Genomic DNA, 25711 nt, shown 5'->3' with positions numbered 1-25711 from the left:
TTATTCTGGCATGCTGCAAAAATAAAACTGTACTCTGGCTTTTATGTTATGTGCCTTGTAAGCATTTTTTATATTTTTCTGAATCTTTTAAAGGATGCAGAAACTCCTGCCAACTTGACCAGTTTTGTTGTGGCATGCAGTATTGGAAACATAACTATTCGGGATCTTCAGGATTATGTGAAGATTACAATTAAACATACCAAAACTCAAGTAAGAAGAGACTGATTATTCAGAGGAACAGGAACGTAGATTATATATAGTAAAGGCTGTGCATACAGCTTCATTGCTTTGGGTGATTTTGAGTATATATATTGAATGTAAACCCAAATGGAAATAAAATCTCTGAAAAAAAAAAATAAGTAAGAAAAAAAGTAAAAATAAATCACTTCTCCATCCTCACACATTCCCAATCCATTCATGTTTTAGTATTTATCTGAAAGACTATTGATTCTGCTACTCACAAGCAATTTATGCAAATAATTCCAAGTAAAACCATTGTTCACAACCAGTTTGTGACCATGTTCATGACCAGGGACACTACATTTTACACTGGAACTTTAAAAAGACTTAAATTCTTTGACCATAATGAAATTGGTTTTTTTAATAGTTCCCCAAGGTTTTGTTGTCATATGGTTTCCTGCAAATGAAGAATGGGCAGAACCACATTTTAAAAAGATGACTAGTATTAATTTACAGAAATAAGGTCAAAATACAACCTTTTGGTTTGTGATGTTTCAAACAGTTGTCAGTAGCTACTGCAAAAGAGACAATAGCACTAGAGAAATTAAGAAAGAAGAAGTTGGTATGCAATATCTAAGAAGGTTGTTCATGGAATGAGAACCTGGTTCATAATTTTCACATAACTTCACCTTACATTTCATTATAATGATTATTTTAAGGTGAGGCACAACAACCTCCACTTAGGTTCAGCAGGCTTTTGCAGAGTTATGAGGCCATTTACATTAAGGATTCACTGAGAAATCAGGAAGTAAACAGTTAAAAATATTTAAGCTCTGTAAAGACATCATACTCATGGATAACTTTAGTGAGACAATAAAACTTCTCATTCTGAGGATGTGGAAAAGGAAGAGTGAAGATGAGCAGTGCTCTGTGATTTATAATTAGGGTAAATGTCTTCCTAAGGAGAATAAGGTCTGGTTTAACACTAGACAAAATTTCAACACTCCAAAATAATATTTTTTCTACTGCTCATCAAATGAAATGATATGTAGTAAAACATCTGCTGAAAATGCATACATGTTGATGAGATTTATATCTGAAGAGGTATAAAAGGTTTACTTTTGCATGTGTTCTTAGGAAGATCCTAAGCCTACCTGTGTCTTCTGGGATATGAATAAAAATGGTAAGTTTAAATATACTGTCATTTCTTTTACATTGGGAAAAAAGGTGTCAAAGTTGTATAATCAGTCTCAGTCTTGACCCTTTTTGCTTCTCTATTAGTCTTTGCAGAGTTAGTTAAATCTTTAAACTGTATAATTTCTTCTGTTTAGTAAGGTCACTAGTAACAAAAGATGTTAAATATTCTTACTAAAATATTTTAATGTAAATTTGGTTAATATTTTAAATCTGTATTTATTAATTAATATATGCAATTATATAAATATATATATACATTATAAATGTGATATAAATACTATTATTTAATATATTATATATTAACATATATATCTACATAATATATATTATATGTATTTATGTATTGTATATAGTATTTATTTATATATTAATAAATGTAATTAAAAAAAACTGTATATAAAGATTTTTATAAAGATGGAGGTAAAGATAAAGATTCTCTCTATCCATGCTGACTTGCATTACATATTGCAGAGAGCAACAACCCTCTGTTCCTAGGCCTCTGCTTTCTTGTGCCTGGGGATATGTGAATAGGAGGGCAGTATGTGCAGACATCACATCATGGTGGTAAAAGGGAGTAAAACCATGGTGTTATTGGGTAAAACTAAGGTGTGTCGTAATGCATGATACACATAGGTCTTATTCATCCATCAATAACCAAAAATCTCCCTACTTTTATTATAAATCTCCAACTATTGCTTCTGCTCAGTAGGCCATTATTGAGACACATGTCTGGTGGAATTCTCTAAAAAACTATGAAATATAACAGTTTCTTCTTTACTGACTTCTTAATATTCAGTGATATTATATATTTATTATATATGCATTTCTGCATTTGCACAAGATGAAGCGAGGAATCCAATGAAAGAACAATACAAGTTTGTTGGAAAGTATAGTTTCTCTTGTTTCCTTTCCATAGGTGGCAATGGTGGCTGGAACCCTACAGGTTGCAAAGTGCAAGCAGAATCCAATGAAAATGAGACAGTTTGCTTGTGTAACCACCTCACACACTTTGGGGTCTTAATGGTAAGCAAACTCTCATTGTTCACTAAGTTATCTTTCCTAGGAACCGCAATGTAGTATTTCTCATGGGCCAAGACAACTTTCTTGATTCTTGTTTTATATGTTATTCCTTTTGCAAATGATTTTAACCTTAAAATATTTTCTCTGTTATTGATCATTATTATCATATAGTTTTTGTTGTTGTTGTTGTTTTATAACAAAGTACCTAATGATAAGTATTCAAGGATAAGGTAATCAATAAAGAAAATGAAAGAAGTGGACAATTATTATAAAATGAAAAAAAAAAAAAAAAAAAAAAAAAATGCCCATAAAAAGAGTTGGATCAGACTTCAGAGTGATACCAAAATGCAAATAATATATTATAAAATCCAACTTCAAAACCAGGACATAGGTGAAAAACAAAGCCAGAATAAGGGATGGTAACACCAAGGCCCATTACTAACCCCTTCACTAGAGAAATCAAAAAGTCAGAGAATATTTACGGGGGAGAGGGGGAGTAAGAGAAAAGAATTTTTTAGAGAACAAGTTTAGACATTGTTTCAGAACAAAAAGTAGAGCATTGTATTTTCAGGAAATGTCCTGCAGTCAGCAAAATTGTTAATGACAATGAAAAGACAAGAGCACAGTAATTCCCCTTCATACTGAGATTCAAGGGGCTAAATTGCACCTTGGAAATTTTGCTTGCAAATCCAACAAGATTTATATCATTTTGATGTCAAAAAATATAAAGTAATAACTTCTTTTGCAATCTGTAAAACCGTATTTGCTGTTCACTTTTAAATGGCTGGTAGAGCTTAGTATATCAAGATGGACAAAGGTACCTTCAGCCTCAGCAGTATGACTCCTTCAGGTATTCAGGTGTCTCCAGCAATTTTCCTGTGTGATGTGTTTTTGAAAGAAAAAAATCTCAACATGAAAAAGATGGATTATTGCAATCTGATCTTAAAATTTGGTGATTTTTTAAACTTCAAAAGTAGGTTGAAATTTCTTTTGGTGAGAAATTAATATTCTTTGGCCTGTAAATAAAGCCTACAGGAAAGATGTTAGCTTCTTATCAGAGTTATACCCCTAATCATTTTTATTATTTTTTTGATTTACCTTTTTGCAGTAGCACATAGGAATTAACTGCACAAGGAAGCTACAGACATTGATTTTTCAGCTTTGGCCTTCCAGAGCTTTCCTAACAGAATTGCTCTCTTCACATCATGTTCAGATGTCAATGTGAAATAGTCATAAGCTTTTTGTCCTTTTGCAAGCTAAATTGCAGTTTTGTTTCACTTTTCATCCTTGCATGGGGAAAAAAAAAAAAAAAAAAAAAAAAAAGGCTTTCTTTAGGATATACTCAATGAGTCCCTTCTCCTCCCTAAATGCTTTTGTGGCTTTAGGAAATAAGGCAGAAGTTCTTTGAATTTGGGCTATGTTCCAATAGATTTTGTACACATTTTTGACTTTTTTAATTGCTTTTCTATTTCAATAATCTTTTCTGACTTTCATTTAGATATTAAATTGCTTTCAGATAACACTCTCTTTATATATATAAGATTGGGACAGGGTGTAAAAAACTGCATACAGCTCCTTTATTTTTCTATGAAGAATGGCATGTTTTGTAGTCTTTTGTTGGTATCTTTTTGCTAGATGATTTTGCTTGGGATAATAGTTACACTGACTGTAGAATAGACACCATTATATGCTAGTATTTGCTCACATTTACTCCACGGTGATATAGATCCAAACATCCTCATTATTTCTTTTCCTTAAAGAAGGAAATAACACTGGCATTTATTCTCAGACAATACTATGTGGCAATTACATTTGGACAGAAAACTGGAAAAAAAATCCTCCAGATGTTCCTGCTTCATTTCCAGTTTTGTTGTTGTTGTTGTTATTTTTTGTTGTTGTTGTTGTTTTGAAATGTTGTCTTTGTCACTACTTTTCTGACCAACATTTATAACTGTAGTTTGCATGTCAAAACAGACTATAAAACTGAAGAGCAATATCTTGTCCTTGCTTTCACCCATAGATGATTAGCTGCATTAACTAATGAAATTTTAATTGCAAGAAGTGATGTCAGAAACTCCCCAGAATTCTGTATATTTCATTATGAATATTTTTAAATTACATTTTTAATACACATTCAACATAAATATCTTCTTTAAAATAGGTGTCTATAAGCAACTGAACTAAAAAGTTTGAAGAGGGAATTTTTTTTCCACAGGAGTTCATTTGAATTCCTAGTACTGAATTATAAGGATCAGCATCAGGCTCTGTCTATCTGCTTAACCCAGCAGTTATAATACTCACAGCACAATGTTTTCAAGAGCTATGGGAAGGAAGTAAGAGGTGTAACAACTATAAACTAAATATACTTGATAAACGTGAACCCTAATGTCAGGGTTATAGTGTTATTGCCAGTGTTTTTGAGTTTTATTTGTCTAATAACCAACCAAAAATGTTGTGCTCATGAAAAAAAGAAGTTTGCTGTAACTGTTACATCTTCCTCCTGTCTCACATAGGACCTTCAGCGAACCACTACAGAAACAGACCCACGGAATAACAAGATCCTCACTTTCATCACTTACATAGGCTGTGGGATATCTGCTATATTTTCAGCTGCAACTCTTCTGACATATATTGCATTTGAGTAAGTATTGGTTCTGTCAGAAAAAGTCACAAAGGAAGTACCTCTCTGTGATGAACAAAATGGTTGGTGTGTTTTATTTGTCTTGGAAGGGAAATGTATGTTTTAAAAAAAAATACACTACATAATCCTGGGCACAATGGTATAAGTAGAAACTTTTTTTTTCAAGGGACATATAAATTTAGACTCTCTCCTCCTGTTTTTAATATGTTGTGCTGCTGAGACCAGGCAACAAGGCTAATATATCCCAAAATTTTCTCTTTGGTGTGTATGACATCCTACCGTATCAGATATGTGTTATAAAATCCACAGCCGGGCTTTTTGTAAGAACAAAACCAAACCAAACCTGCTTGTGTGAGCATAGTAGGTCTGAATAAAAAAGAAAAATTTCTGATTTGAAAAATTACATTCTGAAGCCCTTCAGAAGGAAATGGAGAAGAGAAATAAAATGAAGCTAATTTGTGAAGTTTTACAACAATTTCAGCAAGGGACTCAAAGGAATTAAAAAGTTTTGAAATGATACAGTTCTGTGAACAGAGAAAAGAATCACATCAACACAGAGGAACAATTCTGTCTGGAGCAGGACAAAACAGAGTAGCTACTAAAGAAGGATATTTTCACAGGGGGGGGAGAAAAGGGAGGCTTCTGAGATCTTCAAAAATAGTTCTAGGTATCTCTAATTATTGCATTCCTGTTGCATTACCTATGGTATAATATTTTGGTCCAAGATGGCAGAAGTTGCCCCTCAGTTCATAGATTTCAATGTGTATCAATTAAAAAATAAAATTGAGTTGATCTTCAGTCTTCCTGAGAGAGAGAGAGAGAGAGAGAGAGAGGGAGGAAGGAAGGAAGGAAGGAATGAAGGACGGACAGACGGACAGACGGACTGAACAATATCTTCCGAAAACTAACCAAAGATTAATATGTAAATTGATCAAACATGATCTTCTGGACAGTTAAATTTTGAAAGATCTTTTTTAAGTCTCTTAAGTTCTTGTTTCAGGTACAAACTGCATTGTATTATATTTAATTTGAAAGTTTAATAATAATAAATAATAAATCAATTGCTAAAATATTGTGGCAGTAAAGTAGTTCATTAAGAAGCCAAACAAGCGATGGCTTTCCCCTAGAACATACAGCAGAAGGCTTCAGCAATATCACAGAGAAGGACAAGTCTCTATGCCTTATTACCACAATAACTTATGGCTAAGAGGAGATAACTATACTTTTATTTATTTTGTAAACTGATAAACCTAACTGCTGTAAGCAACTTGGGTAGTTGAAACCAATTAATCATAAACATCTGTATTTCTCTCACTAGGAAGCTGCGAAGAGATTATCCCTCCAAAATTCTGATGAATTTGAGCACAGCTCTGCTCTTTCTCAACTTGATCTTCTTGCTTGATGGTTGGATTGCATCGTTTGACATAGATGGCCTCTGCATAGCTGTTGCTGTACTTTTGCACTTTTTTCTTCTTGCCACCTTTACATGGATGGGACTAGAAGCGGTTCATATGTACATTGCTCTAGTTAAAGTGTTTAACACCTATATACGGCGTTATATACTGAAGTTTTGCATCATTGGCTGGGGTGAGTTCAGTACACACAGTTTTTACATAGTGTGTTATTTGAAATGACAGTATATAAAAGACCATTATCACAGATGCAAAGCAGAATCAAAATCAGCATAGTTTCTTCCCCTGCCTCTCCCTCCCCACCAAGGTGCTGGCATAGAGGCAGTGCTCTGTGTCACTAAGACCAGAGTTCCTGTGGATAACTCCATGCAAACACACCAGAACTACCAATCTCTGCTTGAGAAGGAGCAGCAGACTGGATACGCTGTTTTTTCCAGAGGCCAACATGTTGCAGACATGTAAGAGATGGAGAACCATGGCACACAATGAATTGAGAAACCCTTGCTGTTACTACAAAGCCCATGGGGATCTTTGCATTGACTTTCAAAAAGCTCTAATCTGATGCTGAAATTCCTTGCTGAAAAATACAAACCCTATGGTGGAAACAGAAATTTCCTATGCTTCAGCAGTGTTTAAACCACAGAGAGATCTTGCCTGCCCTGTATAGTGTACAATATAGGACTGAATTGGAAAATGTCATGCTGAAAAACAACTGTGAGGTTCAAGCAGCACGGCTTTTATTCTTCCTTTTTTTTTTTTTTAATATCAGGAATCTGTGCCTTCTTCCTGAATGCACATATTGTGTTTGAAATAATACAATACAATACAAAACCATTAACCTCATGCCTAGAGCACTGACCTCAGTCCAGCTGATAATTGATGTCTTTCCATTGGCAACTAGCATCCTTTTTGGCAACCTCAGAAGCAGACAAGGACTGAGTGGTAGGAAAAGCAAATTAACCTCTTCCCCTTTGAAACTGTTTTGTCATTGCAGGGATAAGGCATGTAAAATAAGGCATGTCAGGAAATGTGCATTTGTTGTGAGCTGAACCTCTCTGCACATAGTCCTCATCCACATAGTTGTCTGTTAGTTTCACCAAATATTCCCTTTACTATATTAATAAAAAATTTACAGTTTACTTCATTTTTTGGACACATTTAAGTAAAGGATATATATTGTTTTAGAAAAAGAGAAGACATTTACAGCTGAAAGAAGCAGAGGAGAAATGAAGATCATTTTTCTTGGTTTCCCAGTCTAATTAAATGACATCAGCATCTCTGGAAAAAAATCCCTCCAAAAACAAACCCCAATTCCATCCCTTCACTATATCTCATTTTTAGTAGTTTGTTAGTCTTTTTCTCACTTTATTATGAGAACTTTATTATTGTTCAAGTGCTTTGAGAGAATTATCACATACTTATCACATACTAAAATAACATTTCCTAACTTAAAGAACATTATGAGGCTAATTCATTAATGGTTATTAAGTACTTTGAAAGCTTTAATCATGGGTACAGTTTGAAAAAAATGATTATTTTCCTCTATTTCTCTGTGCAGTTTTATGACCTAGAACTACCTCAGTGTACTCTATACTAAAGCAATAGTGATGGAAACGTCCATAATTCTGCTTTGCATGGTGATTTTGAAAGTTTAAGGGATTTGAAAGCTAACTACAATTATCTCATGTTACAGGTTTGCCAGCTCTAGTGATAGCAATTATTTTATCAAGCACAAATACTAATGCAAGTCAGATTTATGGCAAACAATTGTATGGCAAAGATGCTAGCGGGCAACTAGGAAACAACTTGTGAGTACTTTTAATCTCTTAAAATTTAGCATTTACAATCTAAAAAAAACAACCACCACCAACAGCAACAAAAAAGCATTGGTCAGATTACTTTGGAAAGTCATAGGTGGATAAAACAAGGAAAGTGGACAAAATTGTCTTCTAAATTATTTGAATCTGAAGGAAAAGAAGAACATAAGAAAAATCGGAGAGAAATCTACATTATCTAGTGTGAGGTGCAAACACACTTCTGACAAAAGAGTAATTATAAATTTTGTTTCACAAAAATAAAAATACCTGTTTTGGTTTATTTAAAATGAAAGCTGCATATTCTAGTCATGAGCAAGAAAGAAGTAAAATAAAAATAGTCTCCTTTGTAAATAAAGTAGCCCTTTGTCAATGTAGATCATTAGCTTCCTACATTTTTTTCTCAATGTCCCAAAATAAACTCCAAATACCAACATTTTTATATGACTGTTACCACATTTTCTGTTCCTTGACTGGCAAAGCTTTGTCATGATAAATAAAATATCATTCTGGGTTTTTATTAAGGTATAATGTTAATCATTGTAGCCATTTGATGACAGAGGTATAAGCTAGATCTCTAAAAAGACTGACTATCAAATGGCCATCTCAAAGGACTACCCATACTGCTTCTTCTTTAGAGCCATGAGTTCTCCTTTTGCTGAAGTGGCAGAAACTTTTGGCACTGAAGATCCAAGCTTGAGTATTCTGTTATTAAAGCATCCTGTGCTTCACACTGATAAAGGTGGTGAAGCTACTTGCACTGAGTTGCATGGCAATTCCCATTGCTTGAATCTGTGATCAGATTTTCTTTTTAATTAGTTTTACCTAAAACGAAGTGCAACACTCAGATTTCTGACAAGATGCTAGTATGTACTGTAGTGTATTAAGAAGCCACTGAACGTCATCCTATTTAAAAACAGAAAATGGACAAAGGCTTCACTTGAAATTTTACCACAGGCTACTTTTCCTTGCAGTCACATAAATAATTGGAGCATATTTTGCATTACCTAAATGGTCATAGTTTCCTTTTTTTTTTTTTTTTATCAGCTGCTGGATCAAGAATGAAGTTGTCTTTTATGTGACTTGTGCTGGATACTTTGGAATCATGTTTCTCTTAAATGTTGCCATGTTTGTGGTGGTGATGGTGCAAATATGTGGGAGGAATGGGAAAAGAACTAATAGGACTCTAAAGGAAGAGATCCTGAGGAACCTCCGTAGCGTGGTCAGCCTGACTTTCCTCTTGGGCATGACATGGGGCTTTGCTTTTTTTGCTTGGGGTCCCTTAACTTTGCCCTTCCAGTACCTCTTCTCCATTTTCAACTCATTGCAAGGTAAGCTGAATTTCTTTTCTGTGAACAAAAAATATCTGAGTTGTTACTCTTCTGGGAGATCTTAGGTCTGACTAGAGAACTGTGATCCAAGTTCTCTGGATCTTTCCCTGATACTAAAACATCATCAGTTTTGCATTCTGTGGAATAAATTTACATGGGTTGAAGGTCTTTGTTAAATCAATTAACATTTCAAGGTCTTTTTAATAAAATGCACTGTATTATAAATAGTGCTGTTCCTAGCTAACAGTCTGCAGTGATCCCTGCTGATAGATGCTGTATGACCTTCAACATTTCCTTTTACTGATTATAACAAATATAGGAAGCCTTTTTCTTTAATTTATTCCTGTAGGGAATTTGTAAAGCTCATAACTATTTTATTAAGAAATTGAATGTTCATAAAACAAAATCCAGTCCTGTTTCCAGGTGGAAAGAGAGCTCAGAGATAAGTGATATTCTTTGATTCTTTAATTAAAATAGAGTAACTATTGTAGGTAGCTTCTTTTTGTTTTCTTTTCTGAAAGTTTGAATATTTTACTTTTTCTACATAGTTTGTCCTTCTGAAAAATGCTATAAATTGTAATCTAATTGTTATAAATTACAGAATTATATAGATGTCGTTTAAAAGAATTTTGGCTTGGAGCTGATTTGCATATGTACCAAATGACATAAGGATCTCCACCCCGTGTGTATCACCAATAAAGAACAAGTAAAAATAAGAAAAAAATGAGAAGGTCATTGGAGGAGTATGTATTATACCACATACATACTGAGATTAAAATAATAATAATGCCCAGAAACAAACAAAAAACAACATACCAGAACTAAACACAAGGATGTCATTGGGGGGGTGTGTGTTTTGCCACACAAATATTTAGATAAAATAATAAATAAATTCCTAGGGTCAGCAAAATATCTGCCCTTAATGGAAAAATTACTTAATATAAAACTGTGTGGATTTTATCTGTTACATTTGAGACATATTTACTGAGCTAAAAGATTTATTGAGCTTTCGTGGAAAGAGAATAATGTTGTGGTTTTTGGTTTGGTTCAGTTTCAACCTGAAATGTTAGTCAAAATGGCAAAATAATGTTTGTATGTGGTGTTCTTACTAGCGGCTTTTTTTCCAATGAGCAGACTCTGCTACTCCCTTAGGAGCAAAATGAAGTATTTGCTGTAATGTGTCCGTGTTAGAAATTTAGAAGGGCCTAGAGAGATTAAATTATGGGAAGAACATGAAAATATTCACATTCTGAAAAGCATGCCAAGGATCAAATTCACCAAGTTTTCTTTAAGCAGAATTCCCAGCACAATCAATTAAGCTTGTATGTGCAGAGTGCACACAAGGTTGACCACCACTGTTTAATTCTCTGTGGGGTGATAGAACTGTTCAATGGAAAATGAGTATTTGGAAGGCAGTTAAGTCAGAAGATGAAACCAAAAACTCTGAGGAGTAAATGCAGGAAGAAGATGAATGATGATCTTCTCATGGGTTGTGGTAGCAAAGATGACATGATAGTATATGTTCAGGCAGGTCATATCAAGCACAGGAAGATAACAATCCTGGAAAAATGCATATTGCTGTGTCAGAAAGAGCTGGGCAAAGCTAAAGGAACTAGGAAAAGGGCATTTTAAATCACCTATATCTGGTGTAGCACGGACCTGGCAGTAACAAGATGAAATAGTGCAAGGGAAAAAGAAGAGTTTGCTTCAGGTAGTATTTTCTATCAGCAGGTATTAGCACTGGTATTACCATGAGTTTAGTTACTGACCTGTCCATAAACTTGTCTGTTTTCTCTCTTGAGTTTGTGAAAGCTGCACTGTTGTTTTAAGCTACACCAGCAGCCTCTGTAAAGCTATTTTTCTACACATTGGCAATGAAAAAAGTAAATTGCAGCAACTACTGGTATTACTATACTTTGCTATTACATCTACAAAGGAAATGATTTTTTCTCTTTGACACTCAGAGTAAAAAATCTGGGAACATTTCTTTTTTGGCTGTTCATTTCATATATACGCCTGGGCAAGCCAAATACTTTCAAGTCAGAGCCAAGCTAGAGCCAAGCCTAGGGTCTGATTTGGCTATGGTAAACAAAACCAAAGTTGTGTTACTAAAGCACATTGTGAACTTAATGAATAATGAAATACAGAGGAAAAAAAAAAAAAAAAAACAAACACAGAAACCAAGCCCAAACAGGGCAAAGTATTTAACGCTATGCATTCATTTTGTAATACATTAGACATAGACATTTTCTTTTTTAACCATTCAAAATGTTCCAAACATTCACCTCAATTTAATTAAGTATCAATTTAGTAAGTTTGTAGAAGCACAGAAGTCCTAGGAGGTACTTAGAGCACAAACAATTGCATACCTCTCAGTAAGTAAAAGCCACTAGTGATTGCACTGGAATTACTCTGTGTTAAAAGTGAAGCACAAACTGAACTATTTTACTAAGTGCAAACACAGTAACCAGGATTGAACAGAGCTTGCATATGGTATGCATTAAGGTATGTTTGCCTTCCTTAAATAGTGCTTCTCTTTCTCTTTTTTTGTTCCCATCAGCTGTTGGGAAAAAAAAAAAAAAAAAAAAAAAAAAAAAAAAAAAAAAAAAAAAAAAAGTGTTTCATTACATAACCTTTACACAACCTTCTAAAGTTAATGAAGTTAACTGTTTTGTTTCTCTGACCTCAGTAGTCTCAGCCTGGATTGAGGGCCATAAGCAAATACAAGTCCCATTCATGGGACTTGACTTGCATAATGTAAAATTGTACCTCAGTGCTTTGGAGAAGAGAGGATAATTTTATGCTCTAAATCAATTTTTCCAAGCTATACCCTGCCATTGCATTCTACCAGTTGAAACACAGTAGGCATTGGCGTATGGAGCTATTCATGATCATCTTGTACAGTCTTAGAGGACGTCACTTAACCACATTTGCCCACATTATGTAATATTTATTCACATTTAAGATATAATCATGAGGGATTTGGTGGTAACATTTGCCATCAGGTGTTCAGCCCTGGGTTGGCTGTCTCCCAGGGAATAAGAGTAGAACAAGAATAGGCCAGGCCCGGGAAGAATGGAAGATTCCACAGCTGGTGCCTGCCTGGGAAGTGCCAAGAAAACATGAAATGTCCAACTGCTATATTTAGCTCCAAAGTATCTCTGTAGGATGATGAAATTGTACCGTACACCCCACCAAAGCCTTTGTTATCAGATATTAGATGCCCATCTTCTGTACTGAAAATAGAGATTATACAATTGCATAAAGAAAGTGAAATCTACAAAAACATTCTTAAATGCTTTATTGTAATTACATGCACAAACCAGGCAATTTTCTTTGAAGAAAAGAAGTATTTGGACACCTAATTAGTACTTATGGGCATATTTTTACCATTTTCAAGTATACCGTGATCATTTCAAGTTCGTGCATGTGATGATCATAAATCCAAGTGTTTTTTGTTTGTTTGTTTGTTTGGCACCCTTTAGTGTCAATTTAAAATCTTCAGGTTTTGAAAGAACACAGCCTATAAATCTGTGGGTATAGGACAGGAGATAAAATATCTTCCGGCTAACAAAATATTGTCTGTGCTTACCCTGCAGTCTGGCTGCAATGTCCTATTGGGTGCAAAATTTCCATTTGGTTCGAAATCAAAACCTTTTAATGATTTCCATCTAAGCTAAAAAAGTAGAATAACCACACTGAGCTGGAGGTGAAGCAGCAATGTCAATAAAAGGGCTCTCTTCTCTCTCTTCTGATATCCCAGACATATGTACAGCAGATACAGGATGGGAAAACTATAATTAATTTTCTTATCTTTTAAATGAGGCATATGGATAGATGACAATAGGAAAACTCAGACATGATTTTTCGTTGCTTGTACTTCATAGTCTTTTGTTACTAGACTTTTGTATTTAAAATATATGTTTTATTTGCTTTTGTCATAGGTTTATTTATATTTGTATTCCATTGTGCCATGAAAGAAAATGTGCAGAAACAATGGAGGAGACATCTCTGTTGTGGCAGATTTCGACTGGCAGACAATTCAGGTAAAAACAAGTCACAGCTCCCCTCCTTATTTGCCGCAATAGGCTGGAAAGTCCAGGTGATCAGCCTGCTACACTATTTTTAATGTAATAAAATATAAGCCAGAGATGTGGAAAAATTGATTAATCATAGGCTATCACTTCACTTTAGCAATAGCAATTGCCAAGGGAATTTTCAGATATCACTTCATAAAAAGACTCAGATCTTCTCTCAGTTTTCTCCTGAAGGCAGCTGGTAAATTTTGTAGTGGTTTGGTGACACACATGGTTTTGGAAGGCCACTTGGAGCCTTAAAAATAAATAAATAAAGTAATTAATTAAAAAAAAAAAAAAAATCTGTCATTCAAAAGCCAATCTTATGCTTTTTCTTCTGCTGACTAAATTATGTTGACTAAATTCTTCACTATTAGGTTAATGTAGGATTGATTAGGAGGTCTTTTGCCTTAGTCTTCCTTTAGCAGAAGCCTGATTAGGTTCCAGAAGTGATGTTCATCTTTATCTGTATGGCTGTAGAGTACTTCTACAATTGGTTTGGACACCTCAAAGTGGGTCACTGTATATAAACTCCTCTAACTTTGGACATCTCAGATGGCATTAGACTCCTGTGCTTAAGCAACTTGATTGTGCTTTGCTATATATATATTGGTTCTGGATCATGTAATTCTTGTTTGTATGATTCCTGCACAATGGCTGGGGTTCATCTCCACAGATGATGTAAAGTGGCATAAGCTCGTTGCTTACTGAGGTAAAACAGCCTATCCTGGATTATAGCTGTGCTCCAAATGCTTTTTTGTGCTTTCTGTCTTGGCATCCAAGGATTGCTTCAAGGTTGTAAGCAACTGCTTTGCAATCAAGAACTTTGCTTTGTCTTGTTCTGTTTTGTTTAGGAGATTTATTCTCATTGTAAGCTATGAAATATTTATGCTTTCACTTTACAGTAAGGAAATCTGACTCATGATTTCAGAGTTAAAACAAATTAGGAAAAACATATTCATCCTGAATGGGCATCCAAATTATTTCATATGTTCAGTTTCCATGTGGCTCATGCTCTAACTCCTGAACTGGAAAACACAGATGAATCAAATTATTTCCATATTTTATGGTGCTGTTGGTCAGCCTGTGGGAATGATAGAAACAAAAACTTAAAGGATTCAAATATGTCAGTGATAATGTGATGTCATTACAGCAAGTGTTAACCAACCACTCACCACTGGCTGGTTTTATACTCTGTGAACCTGACACAGTCTGCAGGCAGAACAGTGAAGTATAAGCCAAATGTAATATTGCATATTTATCTGATTGAAGTGAACTTTAGGGCATGTTATGATCAAGCAAAGCAAGAAACAAACCAAAGCCTTGCAACACTGTCATATCTAGATCAGAACAACAGTAACCTATATCAATGATTTAGGGTAAAATCTTTGTCTTGATTTAAGACAAGGCTAAAGCAGCATATCTTTGGTTGGGATGTCTCATCCATTTTGTGTTTTTCACTGTAATACAGTGAATTTGAATGGTAACAGCAGTAAGACCACTGTGTGAAACTAACTGTGCCTACCCACAAGTATATGATACAATAGTTAAATAGATTTGTTCTGCACGATACTGGTATTGGTAAACATGTGATGAGATTTTCAATGTCAGTTTTCCTCAGTAAGTTTATTGGTCTTAATTATTTAATTTAGTTTTAGAAGTTATTCCAATATAAAAGCCTATTGTATTAATGATTCTGACAAAATTATTCAAATATGAACTACTGAATAACCTTTATCATTCATTGTTATTAATAGTGCAACAAAACGCTAAACAACAAGTGAAAATCTGCCTGTATGTGTTATCTACATCAGTAGATCAAATCCTCAAATGAACAGATTTTGTAAATGCTTCTGTTCCTAACTTTTCCTATTGGAAATCCCTTTGGATTTCTTTGTTCAGGTGATGAACCTTTGGCATCCTTATGGTGCTACATATCTTCACTTCTCTTATGCTTCCTGGAAATATGAGTCTTACAGTTCTGCCATCCAACAAATTATTGTTGGAGTGTTAAAAGCAGGGCTGCCAATTTTAACTACTGATCATAGATAGTAACTGGAGTAAACAGCCAAGTTAATCAAGTTGTATTTAGTTTGTTTCTTAAGAACCAAAGAGGTTGACAGAAAAAGGATAGGCCATTTGTGGTAAGCAGCATCAAGCAACACATCTGATACTTGAAATGTTCATAACTGAATAAATTAGTTCCTTAGTACAATTGCCAATAGTAATTTTTAATGTGATTTTTTTTTTTTCAATCTTTTTTAGATTGGAGCAAGACAGCAACCAATATTATAAAGAAGAGTTCTGATAATCTTGGGAAATCCCTATCCTCTAGTTCCATTGGCTCCAATTCAACCTACTTAACATCCAAATCAAAATCTACAACAAACACTTATTGCAAACGAAGCAGCCATACAGGTGAGTTCTTGTACTGTAACCCAGTACATCTGTGAATATGTACTTTTGTGTTAAGGTACACTATACACTTCTACCCAAAGGTTAAAGTGGGGAAAAAAATAAAATTAAAAATTTAAAAAAAATATAGGTACAGGGTTTTTAATATACATGTTACCGTTTAATAATCTTAACCTAATATCCAATGTATAGTTCTGATGTGGGTATGTTCCCATACAAAACAACTAGGTGTGATGAAAGTTTTTTCAATAGCACTTTCACCTTTTCAAATAAAGGAAGGTAAGTTTTATTTTCCCTTTGTAAACATATAGTGACCAAAGCACAGAGCCATGATATTTGTTGCCCAAGGTAACGTGCAAGCTAGCAGCAGAGTTGGAAATAGGAATCACAGGAATTGGTCTTCCAAATCTAAGTCCTCACAGTTGATTGACTCAGCAAAACTGCTTCCATTTCACTCTAACACATTTATGGCTAGAGAGACAAACAGGAATTGCTTGGAAATTGATACTGTGGTCCCAGAGTATGTATTGTTTTTTTCCTTCTACAAATAGTATTCTGCATTTACTGTGTATCTATTTAGATGTTAGTGGTGTATGTAATAAAAGACATCATCAGTATTCCACTCATGCTGTAAAAATGTGCTTATTTTAAGAACAGTTTAAACAAATTCGAAAAGAGAGGAGATGGAACATTTTGCAAAACTGTTTGCTTATGTATCGGTTAATATTTCAGAAAGCCACTTAAATAGCTTATGAAGTATTGTTCAGATTTTTTTGTTAGCGAGTTTTTGTTAACTCATGTTTTCATATCGTATAAAGTCTCATAACATTATCACAGAATCTTCTTCTAAATTATAGCAGGAATAAAATCTATATACATATTTAACCCAAAGAGATGGTTTTGCTTGTTTTAAAATACTTGTTGGAAGCTCTCTTTGGAATATGAATTTTATGAATTTACTGGAAGGCCCCAAAGTCTCATTTCGCATGTTGCAGTCCTGTTTCTTGTTGTGTAGGATACTTTCCAGGAAATACCTTCCTACTTTTATTGATGGTCATTTCCTGTTCCAGTTAGGCAAAAAACATTTTTTCTCTAGAATCCCCTACTATTAATTTAGTAGCAGCAGGTCACATTCCTTACCTTGGCCATTCCTGTAGATCTGTCTGGTATTACAGTGGAGGTGAGCATCATGCTCTTGCCACTGCAGAGCATTCACAGTTCTACCAACAGAGTTCTTTCTCATTGGTATTCATGGCAGGTCAATCTGGCCTTTGGCATTATGGCTAAAGATAAAAATATGCTTAAATGTTTTTATTGGACTCAGATGTTTTAATCAGTCTGATGACTGAAGCAACTTCATGCTGGAGTTTTTGCAAAGCAGTTTTGAAGCAAAACAAGGAAGCAGTTCCAGTTAAGAAGAATTAAGTTAAAAGAAGCTTACAGTTAGGAACATGTTCATTTACTTTCTTCAAAAGTGGTGAGCTTAATCTCATGCAAAAATTATTTCCTAAAGGGGATTATAGTTGGTAATGTAATCATGGCTTGTAATATGATCGTTTAGTGGACATTAAGGGAATACCAGTTTTCTCACTTTCTCAATATTTGTTTAATTTTATTACATTCTACTCTGAACTCTTAAAATAATCATTTTATTGTGATACTCCAAAAGAATTTTTACTATAGGTAGGCTTTTAAATACTGACATATCTTCTCACAGTTTTGCAGTAACAGAAAAAAAAAAGTACACTGTTCTCATTTTTAATACAGCTAAACCTCTGAGTTTGATGTCTTAGCTAATTTACAGGTAAAGATTATAATAGCTACATGTCTTGGCAGCTCTTTTTAATATGGTTACAATGTGCTCCCTGGAATTGACACAGGCATTCATGTGTTTGTTAGATAATGTCTTCTAAGGCCCTTTCCTCATCAGTGGTGGAGCATTACAGGTAAAGTGAGAATTGCTTTTGTCAAATGCATGGTTCAAACAGGGTGGAGGGATACCATTTGCATGATGTCCTAATTGGCACAAAGGACTTTGCTAATCAGAAATGCTGCTTGTTTCTCACTATTGCATCTTGCGTCATTGATGCTGAATCAAAGGGTAAGCGTGCTTCAAACTCTGGGTGTCTGCACTCTGCATGGGGCATGAAGTGTTTGGAAAATGCCATTTTAGAAAACAGACCATGTCCTAACATTAATGCCTGTGTACTGTAGTCAGGGAAAGGTGGTTAAGCACTGAAGAATTGTATGTAAATCATATGTTAAAAAACAAAAACAATATAGTATAGTCCTAGAAAAAAAAAAAAAAAAAAGATAATAAAAAGAATAATTAAACAAGCTATTGGAGGAATTATAAACTAAAATATTTCTGGTCTATGGCCATTATAGAATTTAGAATGACTAGAAGCCATTGTTTTTTCATACCCAGTCACCCAAAACGAATGTAAATGACAAACTATAGGTGTCTGAAAGCTGTGCTGCAAACAGATATTTGAATTTGGAAAGCACCTGTTAGAACACTTGTGGTGAACAAAAGAAACCACTTCAGCATCTTGTTGCACTGCTGTCTGTGTAACTTATGCAAACTTGTTGTAGATAGTACTTAAATACCATATATAATATTTCAATGGATTAGAAGTTTTGATTAGTTCTGCACAAAATTTGGTGATACAACTCCTGTGTACTTCAGTGAGACAGGACTTTAACCCTGTACTTTGATTTGAAGCCCATTCAGAATAAAAAAAAAAAAAAAGGTTTCAAAGTATTTACATAATTCCCATGCAAGCAAATTTCATGAGGATGTAGCAAGTGCTTAACAATGTAGTGATGTCTTGTGGGAAAAAAAAAAAAAAAAAAAAAAAAAAAGTGCTTATTTGCAAGGAATTTTCCCTAACCTTTCCCTAAAGACTAAGAAATAACTTTTCATCTTTTTAATAAGATATTCAATATGTAGAAACACTTCAAAATGTAATACTATTGGCTAGTAAATACATGCATTTGAAAGGCATACAGAACCCAGAATTTTGCTGTGGGACATGGAGTTATTTATTTGCTGCAATTCATGGACATTCTTGCGTGCTTTGAAAAAATCATTCTGATATGCCTGAACATGCCTGATTCTTTTTTCACAAGTGAAAATGTTTTGATTTCTTTCTCTGCAATCCATTTCTCCTTCATGCAACACATTTTATTGTAAGTCTCTTTTATGGCTTTATATCATGACTTCTGCAAGGGTGGGTTACTTTTCTGATTATTATTTATTAATAATTTATTTCTACAAGAAACAAGTTTTGTATGAGATCATATTTTAAATCATATGTTATTTTTAAACAATCCTTTACAAAGGAATTTTTGAGGGTGATTTTACTAAGCTGTAGTAAACAGCCATCAAAAATGACACATTGCTGCACAGGATCCTCCATCTTACTATCAGCTTGCGATGATCCAAGCCTTGCCTGGGTCAAGAGTTAACTCCAGCTGTACTCACTACAGTGGAAGAGATAAGAAAGCTCATTAAGACAATGTTCTTGACAAAATAAGATATAGGCTCTCTGTTTCTCATTGCTCACTACATGAGCTCTACCTACTGACTGTTCTCTGAACAGCAATTCTGTTAGCCTCTGAAGCAGACTTTTCCAGATGTACTGGGAATTGCCTTACTCCTTTCTCTTAAATCCAGCCTTGGCATACAGCACATGAATTATAAAAGAATGCTTTTTTTTTTTTTTTTCTGCATCTTTTTATCCAACAATCAGAGTTGTTCAGTCTGTACTCTCCTCTCTTATGGTAAAGACAAAATTATGCTATGCAAGTGCAAAGTTTAGGCCAACTTGGGTTCTGGTTATCTGATTTAAAATGCAGGTCATATGTTACATTCCATGACTATTCCTGTGCTTATAACTTCTGAAATGATTAAATCCATTCACTGTCATTTTCCACTACTTTATTATGTGATGCTATTTACCAGATGTTATGGAGGTCACCTCCTTTACAGTTTTTTGTCAGATTCAAAGCATCAATACTAAATTAATATATTAAAGAACAGAAGTCAGCAGCACTTTAGGCAAAGCAACATTGGGGTAATTTTGAGAGAGAACTGAGAGGCCTGCCCACAAAACCAGGTATTGGAAAAGAATTTAGACAAAGCAATGCCAAACAAACCAAACCAAAACGAAACAAAACAAAACAAAAAAAGTTGCTTGCTGACTTTCAGGGCAGTAATTTCATTCAGCAGTAGTGGCAATTGAAGGCATACCTATGTGGGAGTGACACACTTCTTAAACTATGGGTTTGTTTAAGAAGCCCTAACTTCATCTTGTTGCTTTTTCCTCTTCCTAGAGAATATTTTTATTGACAAACCGTCTTCAAAATTTGCCCAAGAGGATGGAGAACAGACATCCATCATCCCAGTCCATCAAGTTATCGACAAGGTCAAGGGATACTGCAATCCTCACTCTGACAACTTCTATAAAAATATCATCATGTCTGACACATTTAGTCATAGCACAAAGTTTTAGCTGGACTTCTGAATTTTTTGAACCAAATGAAGCCAAAAATCTGTCTGGAATTGAGAATACTGGATGTTTTACAATGTGACCTGCCTAGTATTTTTTCTCAGTTTATAATGTTATCCCATTAACAGCGTCCATTTGTGGAACAATTTTTCTACCTTTTTATTGTTGTAGAAAAAGACAATTTTCCACCAATACACAGAGCTGTTTTAAAATATATGCCAGCCAACATGATACCTGGACAGCTAATTGTAATCCTGTGTAAATATTTTTTTAAGACAGAAGAAGAGCCACAAGTATAACTCTAAATTATATAGTCTGGACAGAAGCAAGTCTTGACTCCTGGAGAAAATAGCAAACGTCATGCAGCACAGACAAGGCCTTACCAAACAGTCTACTGGTGTTCTATTTCTTTTGAAGAATATGGATTTTCCCTATAATACCTGTTAGATTCTTGCTTCTTGACTGTCCAGTGCTGCCTGGTTTTTGTTGTTGGTGGTGGTGGTGGTGGTTTGTTTTTGTAAATGAATAAAGCCCTAACACCAGTGTTAAATGGTTTTTTAAAACCATTTTTGACTGAATAGACCTAATCGTGCAAATCTTGCTTACCAAAACTGTATGTGCTGTAAATTTAGGCTATTTTGTAACAAAGTACATAGAAAAATTTTTATTACCTAGACTTAGAAGAACCTGCAGGTTGCTAGTAACTTTTGCAAATTTTAAGCCTGTTGATATGTATGGAAACATACAGTGTTGGGTATCATTTGCACTGGTGCAGAACAAGTACATAGGTAAATCCAAAGTTTACACAAAGTTACGTTTCAAAGTTTATTGAACAGTATGTATGAAAAGAGGCATCTCCCATTGCAACACTTGTTTTAGAATGTCCGCACCAGTGTGTGCAGTCATGTTTAATGTTATTTTTTGCTAAACAAACAAAAGACATTCAACTATATATAGATATATACCTAGATCTCTCTCCACACATACTTTTATAATAATGCACACAATCAATATTACAGAGGAAATACTGTCTACTACAGACAATCTAAGAACGATGAGTGGTGCTAAAACTCAAATACAAGATTAATATTTTGTAAGCCCACATATTCATTCATCAGTTTCTGTATTTCAGATATGGTGTATGTATAGACACCTCCAACGTTAGCATAACCCGAACTACATTTACCAATAATAAATAAATAACATCTTTCTGGGCACATAACATTATCAGTATCAGTTTCCTTCTTCTGCCCCCCATTGGTTGACTTGACTGAGGTTGTTGGAGGCACATAGTTTAAACAGTGTTCAGGCAACATGAAGGAATTTCACATAGCTATACTGTGTGCATCCCTACACTGAGTTCTGTGTGTACATACAACAGACAAGAGCATACAATGCTTACTTGTTTTAAGCTCTATAAATCTGTGATATGTTAGCTTGTGACCATGTCTGCCAAAAGTATGTGAAGATCCTTGCCAGCTCTTCTAAAAACTTTTACTACACATGTCTATGAAAGCATGGGCCAAAACATCAATGGTGTTATCAAATAATGTGTTCAGAGGAGAATGTCTCCTAAAGGAATTTTTTTTTTTTGAAAGAAAAATACTTCTTTTTTTTTTTTTTTACCAAGTACTTTTAGCCAAATATTTAATTAGCTTTATTCAGAAGGTGATCAGAAAGTTATGCTGTGAGATTTTCAGTTGCCAAGCAGGTGGATGCTCAATGATTAGGGATGTGGATTTGTGCCTCTCTCTGCTCTTTGCACACACTTTTGTGTGCAGAGATCATTTAATGCTGTGACCGCACAAATGGAGTATATTCCCTGGCTGCAAACACCTCACAGGAGGAGTATTTCCTAACTGTATTCTGTCCAGAAACACTGTTGTTTTTACATGTACCTTAATGAAACCTCACTCTCCTAACTGCAAGTACTTACATGGTGGTATGAATGAAAGTCAAACTTTTTCACTTAAAATGTAATTATTAATAGTGATGAATGTTGTCTGATATCTTTACAGAGGGAAATAATGTAGGGAGAGATTATGTACAAGCATTTATTGGATTTATATATCATTCCACTTGCTTAACTACTGTAGATAATAGTGTTGTCATAGCAGCTTACTGTGAGATTTCTACCTGATTAAGGTGTTCAGAAGTGAAGAAAAGGAAAACCAAACATTCCTGAAAAAATGAGGAATAATAAAACATAATAGATTAGTAAAATATAAATAAATAAGTAAATAAATAAAAACACAGTATCCTGACTGAAGCAGAGCTGTAACCTGTCAGTTTAATGTACAGCTACCTATATTGTTGCTGAATTAAGATTTTTCTCTTTTTTTTTTACTACCATGTAGTAATCTTAAACTGTCTGTGTCAGTTAAATGCTCTTGAATACTCTCAGTTCTACCATGTAAAGCTTCTACTTTGTAGTTGACATGCTGTAACCTCTCTTGTATATACTTATTTATTTATGAGGTTAAATATGTCAAATATATTTAGCTCTATAATGATTGTTCTTGTTACTTTAAAGGTAAGCTTCTGTTTCATCATAAAAGAAGAGGGAATTCTTTTTTTTTCTTTTTCCAAACACCTTGTGAAACAATTTACTGTAGTTCTGTATGAGGAAACATGTCAACTTAATTTGTAATACTAGTCAGTGGAATATAGTGTAAGTGTTTTGAAGAGGGACTAAAATGGAAAGAAACATTTTCAAGTAAACTTTCTTGATGTTAGTGTTCCAAACAATTAAAGTCTTTTAATAGTGAATCGTTGTTTTTTCTTTTTCTTTTTTAGTGTTTAATGGCAAAAATTACTCTGTGGAATTCTGGAAAATAATCTTCTGTTTATTAAGTATGTGAGGCAGGTACATGCCTAGCCAAAATGTTGGAAATAAATGTGCAAGACTAACTTCATTTTATCAGAGGAATTCATTTTGCAGAATATACTTTTCCTTTTTGTGATTAAATTGATGCGAGAGCCAGTGAATGATCAGAAAGTTATGCAAGTTAATTTATTTATGGTGAAAGTTATGTCATAGCAAGAAAGGAAAATCAAGGCAACAGACAATATGCTGGGTTAATATTTTAGAAGTAATACAAATGAATAATTGAAAACTCAGGAGTTATTTCTATTTATATGTTTCTTTCCAGCTGAATTTAGTCCTTCATTATCAATAACTGATTTAACTTGTAATCATACTTTGACTGATCACTGTTATAATATTGTAGTCAGCCAATCAATTAAATATTCACACCAATATATAAACATTAAATGTAACACACTAATGGCCTACTTTTGAATGTTTACCCTTGAAGAACATGGAAACCTGCTGAAATGTGTCAGATCTGCTCCCCTGTTCTTAAGGCTCATCTAAGAAAATGCATAGTATATGAAGATTGGGCAGTAATATTTATAGAAAGCAATGAAAACAAAACACATAATGTCAATGAGGATGCTGGTCATGCCTGTGGGCAATATGTTCTCGTGTGTGTGGACGGTGAACACTGCTCTTGGGCTTTGTACCTTGAACGGTGTAGGAGGACCCTCTGAGCCCAGGCTTTTTCAAGTGGGATCTTGGCAGATGCCAAACCTGTAAGGAGTGATTTGCAGCATTTGGGGGTGGATTTCTTTTTCTCCTCATTTCATCACTTTTTAAATATCAAGAAAAATTTTATTTTAATCCTCTACCATTAACAGCTTCCTAATGTAACCCATTGAGTTACATAAAATGCCACTTCGTTTTGTTCTTTTTGAAAGGCTGATCTATAATCAGACACATCTATGTAACTACAAGGATATCTACCAAGTTACAGGGCATCAGTCTGTCATTCTTGGAGTGGTTTCAAAGATTTTTTATATGTTTAGTATATATAGAGATATCTAACCAATATGGCTCAGCAAATCAGGCAAAAGGCTTAGAAGTTAAGGTCAGGCAAACCAGTCTGTGGAACAGCCATTTCATTCCCAGTGCTACAGATACTGCTATGCTAAGGAAACTTTCCCCTTTGTCCTCCTTTTAGTTGGTCTTTGGCTACTTGATCTATGTAATTTGGAGTGTTCCTGGCTTCATCTTCACACTCCCATCCTCAGGACAATTATTTCCTGCAGTGCTGGGAAAGGGAAAGGGAAAGGGAAAGGGAAAGGGAAAGGGAAAGGGAAAGGGAAAGGGAAAGGGAAAGGGAAAGGGAAAGGGAAAGGGAAAGGGAAAGGGAAAGGGAAAGGGAAAGGGAAAGGGAAAGGGAAAGGGAAAGGGAAAGGGAAGAGATGTTGTCAAGGCCTGCTCTACATCTTCTTACACTTTCCATGTGATTTCTTGTCCATTCTCTAGGATATGCAGCCTGACCAGTGATGGAGGCAGGCCACTGGAGTAGGCAGAACATACTACAATGGCTATATGTGCACCTATCAATGAAAACTAATATTTTTTTTACTCCCCAGATTTAAGCTGAAGATCTATCATGGTTCTTCAAGGTAGCAGCTCCAGTATTTCCATGTTTGGAGGGTGACCCAACAATAATATCTCTGAAGTTCAGGAAGATACTTATGCCACCCATGATGAGAAATCATCCTGACAAGCTTCAAGCACCATATCAGAAATAATTAAATAAATCTCTCTGAGGCTTTTTTCTGGAAAGGTAGCTCTTCCTCAGATACATCTGCTTGCTCAAATGCACTGCTGCCATTAATCTCAGATTTGGTAATCAAGAGATTCGCTTTGTGGTGCTGTCCATATGGGGTGTATAACCAGCACCACCTAATGGCACTTTTAATGATATGGTTTTCATAAGGAGAGATGGATGACCTACCCTACAAAATAAATGCCAGCTCAAATCTTCAGCACAGAGCAGCCAGCCAAGGACTCAGGCTGCTCTATAAGTCTGGGCACTTTGCACCCAGTCTATGCTAGTAAGAGTTCTCAAAAAACATAGTTTTAGACAGAAAATCGTTCTGAAAAATCCCAACTGTGTTCCGTATGTGAAGTGTAGGAAAAAGAGCGAGTGCTGATAACTCTGTTCAGATATTTCCTTCCACTGCCAGGTCTTTTCCCTTTTAGGAGCCCACAGAAACAGGGGAAGAAGAGGGCAATGGCAGAGCAGTGAATCATGCTC

At 34.7% G+C, this 25711-nt stretch overlaps 1 protein-coding gene across 4 annotated transcripts in view; it reads left to right on the top strand.

The window, feature by feature from the left end:
• ADGRG6 (adhesion G protein-coupled receptor G6) overlaps positions 1–22805 on the top strand; it is a 113039-nt gene extending 90234 nt beyond the window's left edge. For 3 of the 4 annotated variants that reach the window (XM_032185829.1, XM_032185832.1, XM_032185830.1), the window contains 10 exons: positions 94–210; positions 1318–1363; positions 2294–2400; positions 4911–5038; positions 6357–6625; positions 8144–8258; positions 9312–9595; positions 13540–13641; positions 15937–16089; positions 20425–22805. In XM_032185829.1, coding sequence (XP_032041720.1) covers positions 94–210; positions 1318–1363; positions 2294–2400; positions 4911–5038; positions 6357–6625; positions 8144–8258; positions 9312–9595; positions 13540–13641; positions 15937–16089; positions 20425–20603 — 1500 coding nt within the window. In that variant the 3' untranslated portion in view covers positions 20604–22805. Of the gene's footprint in view, positions 1–93; positions 211–1317; positions 1364–2293; positions 2401–4910; positions 5039–6356; positions 6626–8143; positions 8259–9311; positions 9596–13539; positions 13642–15936; positions 16090–17985; positions 18033–20424 lie in introns of all 4 variants that reach the window. The other variant, XM_032185831.1, reaches the window with a different exon arrangement.
• The last annotated feature ends 2906 nt before the right edge of the window (positions 22806–25711 follow it).

Source organism: Aythya fuligula, chromosome 3 (assembly GCF_009819795.1).
Source record: "Aythya fuligula isolate bAytFul2 chromosome 3, bAytFul2.pri, whole genome shotgun sequence".
Taxonomy (NCBI): domain Eukaryota; kingdom Metazoa; phylum Chordata; class Aves; order Anseriformes; family Anatidae; genus Aythya; species Aythya fuligula.
Note: the sequence above shows the minus strand (reverse complement) of the source record. Positions and strands in the feature narration are given on the sequence as shown.